The sequence below is a fragment of the Lolium rigidum genome, chromosome 5 (genome assembly GCF_022539505.1).
Source record: "Lolium rigidum isolate FL_2022 chromosome 5, APGP_CSIRO_Lrig_0.1, whole genome shotgun sequence".
NCBI classification, from domain to species: domain Eukaryota; kingdom Viridiplantae; phylum Streptophyta; class Magnoliopsida; order Poales; family Poaceae; genus Lolium; species Lolium rigidum.
In genome coordinates this window covers 167,301,822-167,324,648 of record NC_061512.1, presented here as the reverse complement: position 1 = coordinate 167,324,648, position 22,827 = coordinate 167,301,822, and the positions used below count along the sequence as shown (strand labels likewise).

The 22,827-nt window shown below is 45.0% G+C and overlaps 3 protein-coding genes across 4 annotated transcripts; 2 read left to right on the top strand and 1 right to left on the bottom strand.

Moving 5' to 3' along the window:
- Positions 1-2,175: 2,175 nt before the first annotated feature.
- On the top strand, positions 2,176-6,150 carry LOC124656665 (putative disease resistance protein RGA4). Its single transcript, XM_047195370.1, has 2 exons — positions 2,176-5,968; positions 6,101-6,150. The coding sequence occupies exons 1-2, from the start codon at positions 2,281-2,283 to the stop codon at positions 6,148-6,150; spliced, it is 3,738 nt and encodes a 1,245-aa protein (XP_047051326.1). The 5' UTR covers positions 2,176-2,280.
- Positions 6,151-16,479: 10,329 nt separating this feature from the next.
- Positions 16,480-19,819, top strand: LOC124654482 (ethylene-responsive transcription factor ERF118-like). Of its 2 annotated transcripts, XM_047193478.1 has the most exons (5): positions 16,480-16,607; positions 17,195-17,368; positions 18,073-18,184; positions 18,302-18,540; positions 18,635-19,819. In XM_047193478.1, the coding sequence occupies exon 5, from the start codon at positions 18,694-18,696 to the stop codon at positions 19,558-19,560; it is 867 nt and encodes a 288-aa protein (XP_047049434.1). In that variant the 5' UTR covers positions 16,480-16,607; positions 17,195-17,368; positions 18,073-18,184; positions 18,302-18,540; positions 18,635-18,693; the 3' UTR covers positions 19,561-19,819. The 2 variants fall into 2 exon arrangements, with proteins under 2 accessions (XP_047049434.1, XP_047049435.1); XM_047193479.1 differs by lacking the exon at positions 16,480-16,607 and having other exon boundaries at positions 17,087-17,368.
- A 639-nt stretch (positions 19,820-20,458) lies between these two features.
- Positions 20,459-20,995, bottom strand: LOC124656664. The gene has a single exon (XM_047195369.1). The coding sequence runs from the start codon at positions 20,993-20,995 to the stop codon at positions 20,459-20,461; it is 537 nt and encodes a 178-aa protein (XP_047051325.1).
- Positions 20,996-22,827: the final 1,832 nt, after the last annotated feature.

The following is a 22,827-nucleotide window of genomic DNA, read 5'->3' as shown; positions in this document are numbered from 1 at the left end:
ACATTGCTTCCCTTTTTAAAGGCTATAGATAGTCACGATATGGTGTATTTTCTCTGTTTCCATTTTTCTTTCCTTTCGTGGTATATTTGATGTTCCTTAAACGATAGGTTCAAAACAGAACACCAACACCAATTTTGATACTATTGTATATGTTTCGAGGAGGCTTTTCCAGTGCTGCTTTTATAAATCAGTTCGCCATGTAGAGTTTTCATCCACTTGTCAATTTATTTGTTCCAAGAAAAAAATATGCTTAGTGTCACCATTTTCATTGGACATCATTCTCTCAACTTTATAAATTTTGTGGGGTTTTCCGGCAATCTTGTTGTTGTCATATTCAAGATCCTACTTTTCACTACTTTAGTCTGTTAAGATATACTATACTGCCTCCATCCTAAAAAAAAGATACCTAAAATTTATCTAAATTTAAATATACCTAAAAACTATTTAGCACCTAGATACATCCAAATATAGACATCCTTTTTCAGATGGAGGAGGTACTCTTTTTTGTTAAAGTATAAAGACAACGCTTTGCCATTTCGGTTAGAAGGCACGAAAAGTTTTCCTACAGTCGAATAATGTTTTGATTTTGCTATGCAAACTTTTAATGCAAACATCTCTTAGTTAATAGTTCGATGTTTGTTGTGCACTCTTTTGATGCCCACCGAACTTTCACCTAAGAGTTTGTTTGATGTCATCGCACTTCTAAAGCTTTTTACCAATTAGTGGTGTATTAGCGCACTTTTTTTTTTGTTTAGACATAGTTTACCCTGAGAGATGTTTTTTTCTGGGCAACTTCTATTGATTTGGAAGGAACACTTTTTTTGTTGTAGAAATTTCTGCTCAGAAACCATTCCTCAGTCTTAACCAGACATATTTTTTTGTGCATCTCTTTTTCTGCTTGAGAAATTCCATTATTATCAATTATGTTTTCGAAAATGTATTATCAATTATGTAAGCGTATACATTTATCATGTCATCCTCACAATTCTCGTTCTTGGGGATTATTTTTCTCGGACACCTCTTCCTTAAGTCGATTTGATGGTACTTACTAGCACAGTACTACTTAGTTCATAATCGATTATTTTTTTTGAGATAAAAAAGTTGACGGGCTTTAAACTAGTCTGTGGCTGTATTTCGCATCGCCTCCTCGCTTTTACTTTTTTTTTTTTTTGAGAATTTCCTCCTCGCTTTTACTGGGCTCTCGGTTGCTCGATGGGCCTTGGCCTAGCGGGGCTGGGCATTCGCTAATCACGTACTCGTCGTTGCCCTGATGGAATCCCCAAATCATAGAAGAACGCCGGCGGGAATCTCCTTCCGCCGCCGCCGAGCCGTGCACCCTCGAAGCGGTTCCTACTTTCTCCATCCCGTCCTCAAGCCGGATTTTTAGCGCCCTTCCGATTTGGCGGCGGAGCAGTGAGTAGAGAGGATGCAACAGCACTGAGGAGAGGGAGCGAGCGAGCGAGCATCCTCAAAGCGAGGCCACATGTGAGGAGAAGGCCATGGCGCCGTCCTAGTTTATGTTGTCTTCCGGAGCCGCCGTCGTCGCCCCTCTCTGCTCCAGCAACGTTGTTTTAGGAGAGGGGGACACCGGCGGCTGCCGGGGCGTGCCGTGGAGCAACACTACAAGCGGAATGGGGCGCCAGAGTAGCTGCCGGCGACTGGTGTAAGACAGAGGTGCACTGAAGCCTTCCTTCGATTCGTTGTGTCCGAGTCCCGTAGTGCTCAGTTATTACATATTAAGATTGCTTTGTTGCTCCTGAACCTTGGTTGATTCAGTCTATACTATGGCCCTCCTCTCTTGAGTGCTACTACTTGTTTGTGATTAATGGTGGTTCGTAGCAAACAACATGCAAACGTCCTTCTATGTTGCGGTGGTAGATGCACGACTCATAGGGACAGAGATTCTAGTCATCCTAGTGGTAACTGTGGAATTAGGTACTGTAAGTATTTTTCTTCATGCTTTGGTAAGTGGTGTTTATGGGCCACGGTTCTAAAGCCACGCAGAGAGGTGGTTACCTTCCCTCTGCTGTAGTGCTACCCCCATTGCTATCGTTGTTGTTTCATTTCTATATTACTCTAGTGGATGCAATCAATCGATGAAAAGCATTCACATTTACCTGTCCCCGAAAGCAATCGCTGAAAAACCATTTGCTTTCCACTTTCCTCAGTCCTCGCAAGAAAGCAAGAAGCAAGCAAGCGCATCTTGCTCAGACCATTGCCTGCTCCACATTGCGCTGCACTTGTGCGCCTCGTGTTCTTGCGAGTCCTTGGTGTTTCCCAATGGCGGCTGTGGTGGCCACCATGGTGGTCGGACCACTGGTCAAAATCGTGACGGAGAAGGCATCCAACTACCTCCTCGACAAGTACAAGGTGATGAAGGGCATGGAGAAGCAACATGAGATCCTGAAGCGCAAACTTCCTGCCATCCTGGACGTCATCACTGACGCTGAGCAGGCGGCAACCCACAGGGAAGGGGCAGCGGCCTGGCTCGAGGCCATCAAGAAAGTGGCTTACCAGGCGAATGAAGTCTTCGACGAGTTCAAATACGAGGCGCTTCATCGTCAAGCGCGAAAGATGGGGCAGTACAAGGAGCTTGGCTTCGATGTGGTAAAGCTCTTCCCCTCCCACAACCCTTTCATATTCAGGTGCAGGATGGGAAAAAAGCTCCGCAAGATTGTTCTGGCCATTGAGGTCCTTGTGACTGAGATGAATGCCTTCGGCTTTAAATATGAGCAACAACCACTGGTATATAGGGAGTGGCGGCAGACGGATCAAGTTATCTTTGATCCAAAGGAAATCATCAGTAGATCCAGAGCCAAAGATAATAAGAATATTGTTGATATACTAGTTGGTCAAGCTAACAATCCAGCTCTCACAGTTGTTCCCATCGTTGGAATGGGGGGTCTGGGCAAGACTACGTTAGCACAACTTGTTTACAATGAGTATGAAATTGAGATGCATTTTGATTTGCTGCTATGGGTGTGTATCTCTGATGGCTTTGATGTGGATTCTCTGGCTATACGTATAGTTGAAGCAGCCCCCGAGAAGAAAGATGACAGTAAAAAAACAGCTGTTGCTTCCAAGCAGACACCACTTGATACTCTTCAGAACATACTGAGCGGGAAAAGATACCTCCTTGTATTGGATGATGTATGGGCACGAGAGGATCGTAAATGGGAACAGCTCAAGGCCAGCCTTGAACATGGTGGCATGGGTAGTGTGATCTTGACAACAACTCGTGATAAAAGAGTTGCAGAAATAATGGGTACTGTTAAAGCTTATAATCTCGGAGCTTTGGAAAGAGAGTACATAAAGGAAATTATCGAGATAACAGCATTTAGTCGTTTGAAGAAGGATGAGAAAAGGTCCGCCATGTTGGTGAATATCCTTGGTGAGATTGTCGAGCGCTGTGCTGGCTCTCCTTTAGCTGCAATAGCTCTGGGATCCATATTGCGTAACAAAACCAGTGAAGAAGAATGGAAAGCTGTATCAAGGAGAAGCAACATTTGCACCGTGGAGTCTGGAATCTTACCAATACTTAAGCTCAGTTATAACGACCTGCCGCCGCATATGAAACAATGCTTTGCGTTTTGTGCTATATTTCCCAAGGATTACGAGATTGATGTGGACAAGCTGATCCGACTATGGATTGCACATGGCTTTATTATCCAAGAAGAGCAAGTGCGCCTTGAAACCATTGGCAAACAAATTTTCAATGAGCTGGCCTCAAGGTCATTCTTTCAAGATGTGAAACAAGTCCAAGCCACAGTCAGTGAAATTGTAAGGGGCCGGGCGTGTTATTCTAGAACTACATGTAAAATACATGATCTTATGCATGATGTTGCACTGTCTGTAATGGAAATGGAATGTGCCTTGGCAACTGACGACCCAGGAAATATTGATTCTATTGTCGCAACTATGGGACCATGTCAGAGGGAGTGGCTTCCGAACTCTGCTCGGCATCTATTTTTGTCATGCAAAGAACCAGGGAGAAAATTAAATAGCTCTCTGGAGAACATCTCTCCAGCGATCCAAACACTTCTGTGTGATAGCGGTATGATTAGTTCACTGCATCATCCATCAAAATACAGCTCTTTACAAGCATTGCAGCTCTGTTCAGAGAAAAGATCATTTCCGCTGAAACTAAAGTATCTACATCACCTGAGGTACCTGGATCTTTCTAAAAGTTATATCAGGGCACTTCCGAAAAATATGAGCATTCTATACAACCTGCAAACACTGAACCTCTCTGGGTGCGAATTTCTTCGTGAACTTCCCAGGCAAATGAAGTATATGACTGCCCTCCGTCACCTTTACACTCATGGTTGCCGAATGCTGAAGAGCATGCCTAGGGACCTCAGAAAGCTCACGTCCCTACAGACACTTACAAGTTTTGTAGCAGGTAGTGGGTCTAATTGCAGTGATGTTGGAGAGCTTGGGCATTTGAACCTTGGTGGTCAACTAGAGCTACGCCATCTACAGAATGTGATAGAAGAAGATGCAAAAGCAGCAAACCTCGTGATGAAGAAGGAACTAAGAGAACTAACATTAAAATGGGCCGATTCTGAGCAAACTAGTTGTAGGGATGATGCAAGAGTGCTTGAGAAACTTGAACCTCATGATGGGCTGCATTCTATAAGTATACACTCATACGGAGCCACCACCTTTCCAGTCTGGATGGCTATGTTACAGAACATTGTTGAGATCTATCTTTTTCATTGTAAAAAGCTGCAATGGTTGTTCACCTGTGACAGTGATGCATCTTTTGCATTCCCAAATCTGAAGGATCTTACGTTACAAGATCTTGTCTGTTTGGAGAGATGTTCGGAAAGAAATAATGTAATGCAAGGAGACAAGATAATTTTTCCTAGGCTTGAGAAGTTGTTTATTCTTCGCTGTAAGAAGTTGACAGCACTCCCAGGACGTCCAACCTTCCCTAACCTCCAGCACGCTCTTATTTTGGGATGTCCAGAGTTGACAACTACAGCTAAATCACCAAAGCTCGGCGTATTAAATATGGAAGGAAGTGAGGGAGAGTTGTTCCCATGGGTAGCTAGACATATGACTTCATTGACCAATCTAGAACTTCAGAGCCTTGATGACAGTACAGAAACAACCTCGGTTGCCGCTAAGCATGGTTTGAGGGAAGTGCTGGATGGCAGGGAAAAGTGGAATGATCATGATTTTCCCCTGGCAGCTTTGGTTCTAAAAAACTTCAAGTCAGGTGTGAAAGAGCTGTGTGCATGTTTTGTACACCTTCAAGATTTGTCAATTTGGAACTGCAGTGCGCTCGTCCACTGGCCAGAAAAAGAGTTTCAAGGATTGGCTTCCTTGAGGAGGCTTCTGATTTGCAAATGCAATAATCTTACTGGATATGCACAAGCTTCTGTCGAGCCATCGGCATCAACAGAAACAAGCCAGCTCCTGCCGCGTCTAGAGTCTCTGGAGATATGGAGTTGTAAAAGCTTGGTTGAGGTCTTCATCATCCCTGCCTCTCTCAGGAGAATGGAAATTCATTATTGCACAAAGCTTGTGTTCAGATCCGGCAGGAGGCTGCAGCAGGGACAATCAGTATCACCGATTTATCAAGGGCTAGCTAGTGTACCGGAGGTTTCATCCCCATCATCGCCTGGAGCCAACTTGGACCATTTGGAAGAATTAATATTATCGGAATGTGATGGCTTAACAGGGGTCCTGCATATTCCTCCCTCCGTGAAGAAACTAGAAATGAAGTGCTGCAATGGGTTGACATCTCTTGAATCTCGCTTGGGAGAGCGCCCATCACTGGAGTACCTCTTGCTTTGTAGATGCAATACCCTGTCATCCCTACTGGATGGGCCACAAGCATATTCATGTCTCCAATGTCTTTACATTATAGACTGCCCTGGTATGAAGACGCTCCCTATAAACCTGCAGCAACGGCTGGGAAGCCTCCAGCGGGAGTACATAGATGCCCATTATTATGGAAGTAAGTGTGCAGCAATAACATTCTCTATTCGCTTACTTGTGAGTATTAAGTATTTGTTAGATAGTGATGTTTGCAGTACGGCAGAAAATAAGAGTTTCTCTAAGTGTAAGATTTTGCAATTAATCTGTGCAGAGCCTATGTTGCTGAAGCCAAGGACATGGAAATATGTTTGCAATAGTTGATTGACTATTTCCAAAGACTTGGAAGGTATGTTGTCTGCAAAGGTTGATTTATTATTGTTCCAACGACTTGGAATGTATGATGTCTAGAAAGGTTTGTGATATCGAATCACTCATACTTATTTTGGGTAAAAAATACATGCCACATCACTACATTTTGTAGCTTTCTTCTGGTGCTGATCTTGTATGGCTTTGTTGCAGAATTCTTCCAGCTCATACGGACGGGGAGGAGAGATCCCTTGGAACACTTGCCACGATCCTAAAGGGGGCTCCCACCGGAGTTCTTGCCATGTTCAATTGTGATCAGCAAAAAAAAGTTGACATTTTGAAATATTTTCTCGAGCATATGCTACCAAGTTCAAAAGTGGTTTTCCGAGGGGAAAAATAGATATAGATGCTCTATGTTCTTTGTTGGGCTGCTGCTGATCGACCCTTCATGAAAAATCAGGTTTTTCGTGGCTGAAAATAGATGTCTTGTTTTTTGATCACCCGTCGCAGGAATTTTAACACTAGTGCATATATGAAATAATCCATGCCCAAAATGAGACCAGCTATGTATATATTATCTTATTTTATTTTTTAAATCCTCTTTGCAGTTTATTTGATTTCTTAGAACAGAACTCCAGTTGGATATATATTTTTGGGGGATACTTTTTTAGGTGCCACTGACATACATGGGTTTGCTAGAGGGTTGTCACCCATGTGTCAGCTTGCTTGTTGTTCAACGCGAAAATATGCCATGCGAGTTTCGCCTCCTTGGCCCAATAGAACATTATTGTCATTTCTTTTCACTGGGGAAACATCTCAGCTTTTACGCGTATAATTTATTTTTGGCTCAGAGGTTATACATCTTAATATCCGACTTCCACTGATTTTTGGAGTGTCATAGGGAAAATTTGCTACATGATACCATTATTTGCTATGTATTTCCACATTTGTTAGAATACACCACACGGATAAAAATGGAAAGATTGGCACTTGTGCTTAAGATGATCATGATATGACCAGTTTTGAATACAATGTGCCAAATTTGTAGGGAATGAGACCATGCGCACCGGGAAGGGGGGGGGGGGCGGGCCTCGGTGGCGGCGGGAATCGGTTGCGAGGGAAGAAGACGTGCGGATATTCCAGCGTGACTGGTCTGCGAGCTGATAGAAAATAGGATACATCACCACCCATGTTGATGTAAATTTAGATCACTTGGCCCAAACTATACATCCCAAAAGTTCTACTACCTCTGTCCATGAAAAGATGCCGGAAGTTTATTTAAACTTGGATGTATCTAGACACTCTTTAATGTACAAATACATTTGAATTTTGAAAAAGCTTCGACATCCTTTTGTGGACGGAGGGAGTACATCAGCGGATAAAATACCATCATATGTGGCAGCAACATTTTCGGGCAAACGTGATGTGAAAATCAGGTTTTACATCATCACCTAGTCACTACAAATCGGCAGCCAATATATTCGGAAATATTTGAGACCGCATGTGCGGAATCATATGCTTAAACTTTTCTTCAAAGTGTTTGAATATCATATTTCCTCGGTTTCAAAAAAAGTTGCTCAACTTTTACCTAGATATGAAGATACATAGTACGTAATTATTAGGCTTACTCTCATACTCCCTCCGATTCGAAATATAAGACGTTTTAGAATTGTCCCGACCAGGTGAAAAACGGGGGAAATTACAATAGTGCCCTTCTCAATTTGAATCGTTATCTTCCTCGATCCCGTTCTCGTCGTCCTCGATCCCGGCGACGTCGTCTTCGCTCCCGATCCCGGCGAGCGGCGAGCACCTCCAGCCCCAGCTAGCACACCCACGCTCGCCCTTGGCCAACTCAACCTGCCCGCGCGCGTCGCCAGAGGTTCCCGCGCGCCGCTGGAAAGATCCCCACGCGCGCCCATCTCCGCGCGCCTGGGCAGGTGCTCCTGATCTGGGCGTCGGTAGAGGACCACATCAACAGCAGCTTGGGGAGGAGCTCGAACGGGAACCCCGCAACAACTCACCGCCGGCGATCTGCAGTCCACGCGCGCCTGAGAAAGTGCTCCTGATCTGCACGTCCTGGGCATCAGCTTGGCAGGGGCTCGGGAGACGGGAGGACCACATCAACAACAGCTTGGGGAAGAGCTCGAACATGAACCCAACAGCAACTCGCCGCCGGTGATCTGCAGCAAGATCGCCTTAGGAGCTTCTCTTCCCCATCCAAGGAGCCGATCAACACAGGAGATCTGCATCAACATCACCTCGCCGGCTTCTCCTTGTCGCTGTCCCAGTAGCAGGACATCTTGCTGGCTCCAGCAGCGAACCTGGACGGCTCCCAGCAGCCCGACACCGCTGGTTCTAGCAGCGCACCTAGTCGGAGATCTGCACCAACCCTCGCCAGCTCCCAACAAGAGGGCACCTGGCTGGCTTGCGACAACACCTCACCGGCATGGTAATCCCGGACCTAAACTTCACTCCTCCTGGAGAAGAACAAGAAGAAATCATCACATGGGAAGTTGATCAAAATGCAGGTATAATCACGGTACAACTTTCTGCGGATTCAATTTTGTTCAATACATAGATCAATTATTCCGCGGACAAAATGCTTCCAAATGGATGAAAATTCAAGCGTCATGAGCAAATTGTCAAGTCATATTGAGAGTGAAAGTTCATTGCATGACTAAATACTCTAGACTATCAAAATTGTAACAGACTCTGATTTGTTTCCATGCATTCCATTTACTAACTGAATTTTATCTCAAATTCATAAAAGAGTAGACAAGGTTGTCCAGCCACCTTTGCAAAATTGTTGCGATTTAAAAGAAAATAAAACACATGCCAAAATGGTCAATAAACTGAGTTGCTAACTGAATTTCATAAACATATGCAGAAATGGATGAGCAACATGAAGATCATGATGAGGAAGATGCAGAAATGGATGAGAAACCTGCTCCGCAAGCAGTGAGGCACAGAAAGTCACTAAATGATCAACAAAAATATGCTGCATATGTAGCAATGCATGCGCTCTGTATGAGTAATGGTGGCAAATTTAGAAAAAGCGACAAGAAACAGATTGCAACATTTTTCAAGGCAGATATTCAAATTATACAAAGAATGTGGAAGACCGCTATGAGACAGATTGGTCAAGGTTTGGAGGTCGATGTTTCTAACAAGAAGAAAGGAAGATGTGGTCGAAAGCCGATTAATGTAGATCTAGCACGTATTCCTACTATTCCACTAAACAAGAGATCAACGATCAGATCTCTTGCTTGGCAATTGGGAGCTAGTCCAACTACACTGTATAGAAGATTCAAACTCAAGCAGATAAAAAGGTGTTCAAATTCTTTAAAACCAGCACTAACAGAAAGCAATATGATGGCCAGGGTACAATTCTGCTTGGACAATCTTGATGAGGCGACAAAAGGAAATCCAGAGCCAAAGTTCACCACTATGCACAATGTTGTGCATATTGACGAGAAGTGGTTCATGATGACTAAGGAAAACAGAAACTATTACCTGCTACCAGAAGAAGAGGAGCCTACAAGAGCTGTGCAAAATAAAAACTGCATAGGCAAAGTTATGTTTCTAACTGCAGTTGCTAGGCCTAGGTTTGACAGTGCTGGCAAGGTCACATTTTCAGGGAAGATAGGCATTTGGCCGTTTGTCAAAGAAATTCCAGCTGCTAGGAGAAGTGAAAATAGACCGAGATGAACGTTGGAGACAAAATCAATAAAGGTGACTAGGGAGGTCATGAGAGAGTTTTTCATTGAGAAAGTTCTGCCAGCTATCAAACTTGTTTGGCCTGAAGATGATGGTGGACAGACAATCTTCATACAACAAGACAATGCAAAACCACATATCCTTCCTAATGACCTTGCATTCGCAGAAGCTGCAGCCAATATTGGACTGGTCACCAAACTAATTCAACAGCCACCCAATAGCCCAGATTTGAATGTGCTTGATCTTGGGTTTTTTAGGTCCTTGCAGTCTCTAACAGATACAAGAAGTCCTAAAACTTTAAAAGATCTGATTAAAGATGTCGAGGAAGAATTTGATGGTTATGATTCTTCTAAATTGAATAAGATTTTCCTAAGTCTCCAGGCCTGCATGGTTGAAATAATGAACCATGGAGGAGAAATTCGGTATGACACTCCTCATGGGCACAAAGATGTACTGGAAATGTTAAAGATTCTACCTACAAGGCTTAAATGTCCTCTTCAAGTTTATCAAAATGCCCTAAAAGCAGTAGTGGCGGCAGTAGCAAAGCAAGCGGAAGCCACGCAAGCACAAGAAACACAAGCGGCCGAAGAAACACAAGCAGACATAGGCTCAGGCACAAGCAAGCAGCCCAAGCAACGCAAGCGCAAGAGAATAGAGGTGGGTACATCACTAGCAGAGCAAGTGGAAGCTACGCAAGCACAAGAAACACAAGTGGCGGAAGAAACACAAGCAGAAGCAAGCTCAGGCACAAGCAAACAGCCTAAGCAACGCAAGCGCAAGAGAATAGAGGTGGGTACATCACTAGCAGAGCAAGCGGAAGCTACGAAAGTACAAGAAACGCAAGCGACGAAAGAAACACAAGCAGAAGCAAGCTCAAGCAGAAGCAAGCAGCCTAAGCAACGCAAGCGCAAGAGAATGGAAGTGGGTACATCACTAGCAGAGCAAGCGGAAGCTACGCAAGCACAAGAAACGCAAGCGGCGAAAGAAACACAAGCAGAAGCTACGCAAGCACAAGAAACGCAAGCGGCGAAAGAAACACAAGCAGAAGCAAGCTCAAGCACAAGCAAGCAGCCTAAGCAACGCAAGCGCAAGAGAATGGAAGTGAGTACATCACTAGCAGAGCAAGCGGAAGCTACGCAAGCACAAGAAACGCAAGCGGCGAAAGAAACACGAGAACAAGCAAGCACAAGCACAAGCAAGCAACCCAAGCAACGCAAGTGCAAGAGAATAGAAGTGGGTACATCACTAGCAAAGCAAGCAGAAGCTACGCAAACACAAGAAACGCAAGCGGCGGAAGCAACACAAGCATAAGCTACGCAAGCACAAGATCAAGTGGTGGTGGTGGTGTTGTTGTTGTTATAGTCAAGTGGTGTTGTTTTTATAAATGTAAAAATCATGCAAGTGTTGTATTGCAAGTTTCAGTGTTGCCATTGAATACTCCAAGAAAATCATGCAAGGAGTATTACTACTGCAAGCAAGGAGTGTTGCAAGTTCATTACTGACAAATGTATGGAACTCCAACAATTCCTTCAGTACTCCATCACTAGGAAAAATATGGAGCACTGGTTTAACTAGTTATTGCACTCATGAAAACAAAAATATTGCTCCAGAAAACACAAGTATAGGCCACAATCTAGAAAAAATACTCCCAAGTAGAAATCTGGGAAAAACCACCTAATGGATGGATTAACACTAGCCTACGAATCTAAAACGTCCACCTTTGTCTCAAATGATCTGGGAGGAGGTCCCAGATATTGGAGCTGAATGCTCAGCCTCTCTTCTTCTACTCCACCTTTGTCTCTAAAACACACAAGCATACACACAGCGTATTACACCAAGAGAAACAACAATCTTGCTCTGCAAATAGACGCTCCCCCTTGGTGACAGTACAGACTACATTGTTTGCTCAGCAAACATCCAGCGCCAATCACAGAAACCATCAGTAGTGCCTAGACATTCTTTTTTCAGAGCTAGTGCCTACAGGCTAAACATTCTACAGGAGAAAAGATACAAATTTTAGCAATAGATGGAGGAGGAAGGGAGGGGGCTCACCAGGTAGCAGCAACATGTCGAGGACGTGCAAGCACCCGCAGCAGATATGGAGGAGGGACTTGACGCCGTCGGAGCAGCGGGAGAGGGAGCTTCTGCCGGCGTCGACGTGCTAGGGATTCAGATCCCCTTCTGCTGCTGCTTCCTCAAACGCTGGGGATTCACGCACGGCGGGCGGTGCAGAGGAGTAAGAGCCAGCAACGGGGTGAACTGCCGCCGGCGGGTGGCCGGCGAGGCTGGGCTTAGGTGGCCGGCGGCAGCGCCTCCCTCGCTGCGGGCTGCTCCACCCGTGCCGATCCAGGGAGGAGGTGCACCGGACGCCCACCGGTCCGGGAGTTGAAGGCGGGGGAGAAGGGGATCCTCGCCGGCGGCGAGGAGCGAGGGAGCCGCCGGCGGCGAGGAGCGAGGGAGCTGCCGGCGGCGCTCGATTTGGAGCAGGAGAGCGTGAGAAGTGAGAGCTGAGAGGCGACAGGAACAGCTTTGGTCGGTCGCGAGGCGAGGGTAATTTAGGAAACGCGGAATTTTCGTGAACGTGCGAGAATGTGACCTGTATTCCTAAAACGTCTTATATTTCGGATCGGAGGGAGTAATACGGTAGAAATTGACGGTCAACAATTAAAATTGCTGGCCGTGTCGACGAGAGCAACAATAACAGAAAAACAAAAGGTCCATACTTTTAAATTCTGGAGGGAGCGAGGGAGCAGTGTGGGTCACATACTCAATCACATGGGCATGTGAACGGTAGCTGGCTCCAGAGGCCGAGCGTAGGCGCGTGCGTAGCTGATCCCAAAACAAAAGCCCGCGAACTGGTTTCCCTCCAAATTCGTCGTCTATATTTCGAACGAGAAATAATACTGTATCTTGGTTGCTTGCGAGAGACGCCTCTGTGTTGCAGCTGACGCCGACTTGCTTAGGTAGTACACTGACGACTGACGGGAAAGCAAGTGTGCGCTGTCGGCATCGTCTCGAGCATCACTTGGTGGGGCCCACTTGCGACCCAGGCTACTTGGAGTCCAAGAAAGCGCAGAGAGAGAGGCTGCGTGTGTCGCCCGGCACGAGGCAGCAGCAGCCATTTCGAACGGCGGTGGCGGCGAGCGGATCTCGATGGGCGCACGAATCTCGGCGCCACAGTTGGTTCTAGTCGGCGTGGGCCCGTGAGGACCGAGGATCGAACCGCCCTTGGTTGGGTCACGCTCACGCATCTTCCGGGATGCGTCACACGTATCGCCCGCCCCAGCTTAAAATTCTCTCGCGCACACGGCCGCCCGTACGCAGTGGACATATGGGTAGTAGCGTTAAGCTCGGGTTGGCATTCTAGCTAGTGCAACTTCTCAGTGTGCATGCTTTGACTAATTCAGTCAGCATAGATTGCTAGAAACGCACGACCGTTACATGTAGTACGATGTTCTTTTGTTTTTTTTCTTCCGAAACTGATGTTCTTTTGGTTCATGCAATATTACGTTCGCCATCTTTACTACTCCCTCCGATCCGAAAAAAACGTCGGCCGGTACATTTTGCAAAGAAGTCACTGTGTTTATTTGCTTCTTAACCCGCACTCCAGCCCAGTCTCGTCTTCGACCCGCACCCGATGCACGCAGAGGTCTCAACATGAGAGAGGGGTGCGTTCAGAAATAGAAATCCCCATCCTATCCCCAATCCCGCCATCTCGTCATGGATCCCGTTGGCTGCCGCCAATTTGGTGGCCGATGTCGTTGTCCAGAGCCGCGGGATGGCTCCCCGGCCGAGGAGGATGGCTCGTTGGAGTCGGCATCGCCGGGGGCGTGGCTGAGGGTAACGGGCGACCACGCGCTCGAGTAGATGCTGGGGCGGCGCTTGGCCACCATCGATGGGAAGCGGCGGAAGGGTCGTCGGGGCCGGATACTGGGGCAGGGCGTGGTCACCTTCAACACGAAGCGGTTGCCAGTCCAAGATCCTGTGTGCTGAGCACCGAACAGAACATTCAATGCATTTTCCTGTTTTTCGAAGGGTCTAATTGTAAAACGTAATTGTATTAGCCATCCGACACTTTTTTAGGATCAGAGGGAGTACTTCACCATTACACCTTGTACTGCTACAGACTAAATTGTTTGCAAAAAATACGTCTATAAATAAGTTTTCCATTTTTAACAGCATGCTGGAAAAAAATCAAGGTACTAAATAGTGTCTACGTACGTCCGAATTGAGACAAATTTCTGACATGTTTCATGAGACGGAGGGAGTATGTATTATGTATCAAGTGTATTTTGAGTGATGCAATGTTATATTCCTCCGTACTGCACCCACGGGCGGCTGAGTTGGCATTCTACTTGCAACTTTTCAGTGTTGTTTGACTAATTCAGTGTGCATGCATTGCTACAAACGTACGACCGTTACATGTAGTACTATGTACAATCAATATCTTTTGATTGACACAATGTTACGTACTTACGTGCGCCATCTTTAGTACTACTATATTACTGTCCGGAGAAAGATGTCGCTAATTTGTCGAAATTTAGATGCATTTCAACGTTCTTTAGTGTATAGATACATCCGAATTTAGATAATCATCCTCTATTCTTTTACGAATGGCGGGAGTATTTTATACCACCTTTACAATGTGTACTAGTACTAAGTTGCTTGCGAAAATTACGTGCATAAATAAGCTTTCTATTTTTACCACCAAGTTGACTACAAGCCAGAGCCGAGCTCCGGCTGGTAGCTCTAACCCGACCAGCGATTCTGCGGTAGGATATCAAAATTAGTTACACGCCTTGATGATTTAGATTTTTTTTCTTTTCTAATAAGTGATAATGCGCCTATTACCGGAAGTTACATTTTAAGCATACGTCGTGAAGATCACTTGCTATATATTTCTACAAAATGCAATGAACAGGAAGAGCTAAAAAAAAGGGTACAAAACACAAATATTGCATATATTAAGAATCTGCTATGTTAAGCCCCTGATGATTCTAGGAGCATTATTATGTATTCAGACTAGTACTCTCTCCATCCCAAAATGTAAGACGTCTAAGGATTAGTCAAAAATCAACGTTTTTTAAGTTTGACCAAGTTTATACACAAAAATATCAACATTTACGGTACTGGATCAACATGAATAGATTCACCATAAAATATATTTTCTTAATATGTCCATTCGATATTGTAGATGTAAATATATTTTTCTAAATAATTGTCCAAAGTTAGCAAAGTTTGACTTTTAACCAGTTCTTAGACGTCTTACATTTTGGGACGGAGGGAGTACTTGCTACCTTTGTTACCATATAAGCCTTTTTAGAAAGCTATGTTTTTGTATGGATTGCCATTTCAAGTATTGCTCCTATTGGTCTTCTCATGGCAGGATATAGCTCAAATAATAAATATTGTTTTTCAGGCGGTCTTCAAGTTGTTGCTCAATCCATTAGTTACCATGGGCTTTCTGTGTGCTAGCAATATCTCTATGTGCGATTCGAAAGCCATTAACCATTTGTCTGATTTTTAATTATTTTGTATTGGGGTTAGCTTTCTAAAAAAGTCTTATATTTCAAAACATAGGTAATCAAAGATAGAAGATTCAATGTTATTGTGTATACGGTGAAAAATCGAAAATGCTGATTGTGTTTAATAGACCTAGACACGTAGTTTGCAAATTATTATTCCCGCATCCTTCCGACTGCGTAACGCATACATCTCAATTAGGTAGGCCAGAGCACGCCACTATTTCGAATTTGGGTAAACATGTTTCAAACACATGATACTTCGATTGTGGGTAGGCTTAGAAAGAAAAAAAGGAGTATATCATGCCAACGCATACTGCTCCATCGGCATGTTTCAACTTGTATGCTCCCGCTGCAACATGTTCTCCCAATCAACCAAAGTATAGTTTGTTGATGTATAAAGCACAAATTTAGTTGAATACCAAATAATATCAGCGTATAATCAAACATAGGTTAAACACACGTGTGGTACCAAATCACTGGATCGAAGCCCGCACCACACGTGTGATAGTTAAAATTTTCAAGAATTTATGCCAAATCACTTGGAAACCCGCAGCACATGTGTGCCATTATAATCAAACACTATGCATAACATGGTCAAATCAAATAAATATGGTAAAGTAACATAGTCAAACTTGGAGTTAACCGAGTAGTTGAGCCAAGGACATCAACAATTTAACATTGCTAACACATATAGTAGTTCACTACTCCACAAGGACATCTCAGCTGGCAAACTGAATCCCGGTTATGCATACTACCTTCATCCCAAAGCTTGAGGCTTACGTTAATTTTAGAAAGTCACGTTAAGTCTGACTAAGTTTTTATCAAAAATCGTTGACATGGAAAATACAAAATTAGTATCATTAGATAGATAATGGACTATGTTTTCGTGTGGTATCTACAAAATATTAGTATTTGTTCATAGATTTGTTTGAAACTTTGATCAAACTTTACTTGATTTGAATTATAAGCCACAAGTCAGAGTCCTGGTGCACGAGCGGTGTTCCCCAGCCAATTCGACCATCCCCGACGGACCCCACCTATAATTACGCAGGCCGCAGTACCTCCGCTCGTCACACGTTTCGTCCCTCCGCTCCGCTCGTCTCCTCCTCGCTAAACCCCCTCGCTTCCCCTCCCCTCGAACAAATCAAGAAAACCAGAGAGCTCCACTCCCCCGGCCACCCCGATCCGCTCCGCCACGGCGAAACCCGCCCCGTCCCGACCTGCCAGCACGTAAGCCCCCCGACCCCCCTCCCCTTCATTCTCCCGGCCGGAGATCGCAGCGCCACCCCCGCCCGCGCGCCGGCTCGTGCCCGTAGGTACCGAGCGCCGCCGGGCTCGGTCGATCGAATGGTTTCTCGCGCGAGATCGGTTTGCCGCCGTTCGCCTCCATGTTCCTGGACATGGATCGGTTGCCTGGTTCTCGCGGAAAGGCCGGGCCTTTTTTACGGGCAGTCGTTCCTCTTTTGGTAATCGCGGGGAGATAATACAGGGGATTTGGTGTCGGTTTGCTCGTCTCTCTTCTTTTTTATTCCCCTTCTTCCTCCTGGAGTCCTCTTTCTGCTGCCGATCTAATCTCCGCCCCTTCCTTAAATTCTTCTAAAAAAAGGAGAAACATGGAAACTTTTTTTATCATCTGAAATTTTTGGAAAGAGCAAATCTTTCAGGTGTTGTTGTGTTCTTGCTCTAGCCCAGTCCCCCTCCTCTGGCCGATTGATTTGCCTGCCATATATGACCTCTCGCGTTCCTTCCTTTAATTTTTGTTTCCTTCCTGGGTTTAATCGTTTTCCCGTTCGTGGTGTTTGGTGCGATGATCGCAGAGTTGGAGTAGACACCGCCGGCGCCAGCGCTCGCTCTTGATTTATGTCGCCTGCTCTGCTGCTCCATGGTTCTGAGCTCCCATCACCAGCAGCTACTCCCACTTGTTGCTCCCTTCTCCCCCAGTCTTGGCAGAGGGGCCCCAGAACGCAGGATCATCGCTTCAAGATCTCCCGGTAAGCACTGTCCTATCGCCCCTGCTCCAGACTTGTTACTGTATTATACTTTGCCCTGCAGCAGTTTATTTCTGGTTGCAACACCTGACGACAGCAATGTCGTGTGCGGTAGCAGTGTAAGAAGAGTTGATTTAGTACCTGCTTCCCCTGTTCTACTTGCGGTTGAAATCAATTATTATTCTCTTATAGCTCTTGTCAGAGTCAAAGGGCCACATGTTCTTATTATTCAGAAGAAAGATGATTCATTATGCTACAAAGTTCAGACACTGTTTTTGTTTCAAACAATCACTTAGTATTAATAGTTTATTATTCCTAGATTAGAATAAACTGCAATTGCTGTTCATCTAAGATGTTGCCTTCCTGTTATTAGTATCTGTGATGAGTGTACCTTCAGATAATGGAGATGGACGTAGCCCATAACACTGATCGATCTATTTTCTTCTCATCTAATTGTAGTGGTTTTGTTTCATCTAGCCATCTTAAATCTTACTCCTTTACCAAATTTGTATATATGTCTTGGACTGATTTCAGAGCTGAGCTGTACAATCATTAATATCATTGCTTTATTTAGTCCTGAATTATGTCCACGTGCTAATATCTGCTGCTCACATTCTTCTATGTAGTGTTAGAATCCGCAGTCCTTCGTCTGGAATTGCAGAATTCCATCATAACATGTAGTGATGAGCTCTGCTTTCTTGTTTCAGGTTTGGATTTAGGGTCAAGTACTCTGGTTTTCTACATTTAGACCAGTGCCCCATACTCTGCCGCACGTGAAGTAATAGCAATTAAAGAATCCCCCAAACCTCAATAATCTTGGTGAGTATTAATTATCTGCAAGGAATGTATCTCAGACTGAGAAAAAAATCAGCAAATATCTTTTACAACTTTCCTCACAAGATTGGGCCTCATCTGGCAATGTTTGGATCCTTGCAGATTTGGTTTGGGCGGATTAAGTTCAGCATTCTTCCTTCCTTTCCACCCTGACACTCTTGAAGTTCATAACAGAAGACCGACCTCTCTTCGACGTCTTCACAGAAAGAGAATAATTCTTTCTTTTCTCCAGTCTCAGTTAGAAGTTTGTGACAGCTTAGTTTCAGATTCTAGATATTCTACACTCAAGCTCTAGAGCAGAGCAGGAGTCTCTGTCCTGATTTGGTGAAACATTGCAGTTGGTACGTAGACTTGTTCTTTTCCACATCCTTGGAATTTGCTAAATTTCAACCTTTTATGATCATATCTGACACATTCACTGGTTTTGCTCTGCAGATTTGTAACCAAAGCCAACAATCCAGTAATCTTCGGATCTTAATTGGATTTAGGGCCAGATGCAGAACATGATGCCCTCTTCGCGGAAGGTCCGCATTTCCTGCTATGATCCTGATGCCACCGATTCCTCTGATGAAGATGAGCAGAATGCCAAGAAGGAAAAGAGAATGGTAATAGAATTAGAAATTCCAAGGAAGAGCTCCGGAGCCTTCAAATCTCGAAAGATCCTTGTCCCATGCAGCACAAAGAAATCAAATGGTGCAGAGAAGAAGGAACCATCAAGCAAGTACCCTGGTGTGCGCATGAGGGCATGGGGAAAGTGGGCAGCGGAGATCCGCGATCCTGTGACTAAGACCCGGAAATGGATTGGCACATTTACCTCTGAGGAGGCGGCTGCTGAAGCATATCAGGCTGAACGGAGCCGGGTACGTGCAGAGATGTTGGCCATCAAATCTCGATCATCCGCACCAGAAGAAGAGGCTTTATCCAGCTCAGCTACTGTATCCTGTGTGTCCTCGTCTTCGTCGCTCGACCAGAAAACAGAAGAGGTGCACAAGGTAGTGCCAATGGAGATAGCCCCTGGCACTGTTGATCAAAGCTTACTACTGCACTCCTCATCAACACCTAGCGATGAAGAAATTCCAGTGGATGTTCTCCTTGGCCAGATAAATGAGCTTCCTATCAGTGACTATGTTTGTCCAACCGATGAACTCTCGCTGGATGACTTTTCAAGGCTGGCAGATATGTTCACCGTCAAAGGTTTTATCGGCGCGACAGATGCTCCCCCGGATGATGACTATATCGGGCTGGCAGACATCAGCCACCTACAGATGCCAGTCGCAGATCCTATGTTTGATCTCGACGCGCAAATTGATTGGGCTGGCTTCGACTTTGATTCAATGGAATGTGAACTGCAGACACTTTGAGGACTCCACAGGGGTACCATGTTTTCTTGTACACCGAGTTGTTGGTATGAAAGAGGTGGACTCAGTTTTGATCATTCGGATGGATGGCAGGGTGAGTTTATGATCTGAAGACAAGTTCATATCCAATTTTGTCGGAAAATGTACAGTCCCTTCCCCCTAGAGTAATTGCCTTGTTGAGCTAATGTGTACGATGTAATATGTACATGATCATCTAATATGAACCTGCTGTGAAATTGTGGCAATATATCTCGTTTTATCACTTTTGAGAAGCACCTAAATTTTGTTTTTTTTCGTTACTTGCATTTCAGCAATTCCATCGTGCAAATGTGATGTTTGTCTGTCAGATTTCAGTGCTCCAGAGTCCACACTCCAGATTTCAGTACTGCTATTTCTAAATTCATCTCCACACTCAGTTAACAAATTTCTTCTTGTTTTCTACCGCAAAGCTTGAGATAACTATCGCAATTGCTTTATTGGTTCATATCTGGTTCGTGGGTCAGGTAACTGCGAAATAGTTAGTCTGAACACGAAATAAATCTGGAACATAAAACATTTAGTCAACTTTATATCTGTTAACTACACAAACGAGATCTAGTTACACCGGTGTGTAGAGAATGCCAGTTCACTGTTAAATCTTCAGAAAAAACCTTTGGGAATGCAGCCATACTTCTAACATGAAGTACAGATGAAAGCTAAAAAAAGTACAGATGACTGATACTCTGTATGGCTCTATCAGAACTTATAATACGGAGTATCCTTTTCTTTCTTAACAAAAAACTTAATATAACGAGCATGCGAATTGTTGACAAAGCTAGTAACCAGGAAATGGAAAATTGCTGCAAGACCACTACTTTTCAGTTTAACTGCCTCGGCTGCTCTGGCGGGCGGCCGGGGGCGTTCAGTTGACGGCGGCGCACTCGAAGGAGATGTCGCATCCGGGGACGGGAGTGAGCTTGATGGCGTGCTTGACCCTGCTCATGAAGACCGGGAGGAAGGACATGGCCTGGCAGATGCAGGCGTTGTCGATGCCCATGAGGCGCCGGCAGCACGCCGTGTCGTAGGGGTCGGCCCCTCCTACGTGCCCGTGGTGCCCGTGGTGGTGGCTGCCGCCGTGGTCGCCGCTGCCGTGGTCGCTTCCGTGCTCCCTGCTGTGCTCCCTGCCGTGCTCGCTGCCATGGCCGCTGCCGCCGTGCTCGTCGCGGGCCGACTGCAGCTCGTAGCCGGCGGACGAGGACGCGTTGAGCAGCCGCCGGGGCAGCGCCGGGTTGGCGCCGGGGAAGGATCTCAGGCTGCACGCCTCGTTGGCCAGGTTGAACTGGGACCGGCAGAACACCTGCGCGTCCGCCTCGTTCGCCATGAACGCGAACAGCAGCAGGACGATCACCATGGGCAGCTTCGCATTGAAAGCCAGCAATGGCGATCTCTTCTTCTCCATGACTGCTCTTTGTTACTGATGCTTCTGCTGTTGTCTTGGCTGTGGAGTGGATGATCTTGTTGGCATCTCAGCGGTGCTTATGTAGCTCGGTGATGCTAATTTAGGAGACGTTCTGGTTAAAATTTTCAGCAGTACAACGTGTCGCTAGGGGTTAGGAGACGTCGTTACGGTTTGGCGGATGAATGATTTGTAGGTTGATCATGCTCGAGCCGTGAATGGCCTGACCTGTTGACACTTGACTTTTTGAGACGAGGTTTATTTTCTGTGTTCATGATGCAGGAGAGTTAGGCGTGACTGGTACACTGACGGGCTCTTTTGCCTCTCAAGGTTGGTTTACCTGCAGCGAGATAAAAATAAGCTTTGGAGTTCGGATCCTCTTCCCAGGCAGTTCTGCAGAACATGAGAACATGGGATTTTTTTAACAGAGGTGAAATCTCTGCATCTATCTATTAAACAAGCGAACAACACCCAAGGCACGCGGCTCCCTAATCACATAGATGGACCAACAAACGATTAATGATTTCGTGTATGAAGGTAGTGTTGCAATCCGGGTTAATGATGACACCGGACAGTACTTCCAAACACGAAAAGGGTTACGCCAAGGGGATCCGCTATCTCCGATGTTGTTTAACATCGTAGCGGATATGTTGGCGGTACTCATAGAGAGAGCCAAGTCTGATGGTCAGATTGAAGGTGTGATTCCACATCTGGTTGATGGTGGCTTATCTATCATTCAATACGCTGATGACACAATTCTTTTTATGGATCACGATCTTGAAAAAACTCGAAATCTGAAATTAATTTTAGCAGCTTTCGAGCAATTATCAGGATTGAAAATTAACTTCCATAAAAGTGAATTGTTCTGCTTCGGTGACGCCCAAGACGATGTAGCTATGTATACAGAGTTATTTGGTTGTGGGCAAGGCCAATTTCCGATTCGTTATTTGGGTATTCCGATTCACTATCGGAGACTGACAATTGCGGAATGGAAATTAGTGGAAGAAAGATTACAAAAACGCCTCAGTAGTTGGAAAGGTAAATTGTTGTCCCTGGGTGGAAGATTGGTACTCATTAATTCAGTACTAACTAATATGGTACTGCATATGTTATCATTCTTCATCCTACCGAAAGGAATTATGCATAAACTCGATTATAATCGATCCAGATTCTTTTGGCAAGGGGACAACGAGAAAAAGAAATATCGACTGATTAAATGGAGTATAGTTTGTAGTCCCAAAGATCAAGGAGGGCTTGGAGTTCACGACCTGGAGGTCAAGAATTCAGCTCTACTGGGTAAATGGCTTTTTAAGCTACTTACCGAGGATGGGATTTGGCAAACTATACTTCGGAGAAAGTACATCGGCTCGAAGACATTATCTCAAGTGGTTTGGAAACCTGGGGATTCACACTTCTGGGCTGGTCTTATGGCGACAAAAAATGTGTTTTTTCGACATGGGACTTTCTCTATTAAGAATGGAGCACGGATACGGTTCTGGGAGGATGCTTGGCTAGACAATGCACCTCTAAGTGAACAGTATCCCGCTTTGTATAGAATTGCACGTCGACAAGGTGATACCATTGCAACTATAATGGCTACTTCACCTCCGAATGTGACATTCAGACGGGTTTTACTAGGACAAAGACTTGTGGCATGGAACAGTCTAATTCAGCGGCTTGGAGATATTCAGTTATCGCCAGAGCCAGATGAATTTCGATGGAACCTCCATGTAGATGGTACTTTTTCTGTAAAATCTTTGTACAATGCGATCCTGCTTTCTGACTTACCAGTTGATAATAATAATAAAAATTTGGAAGATGAAGATACCATTAAA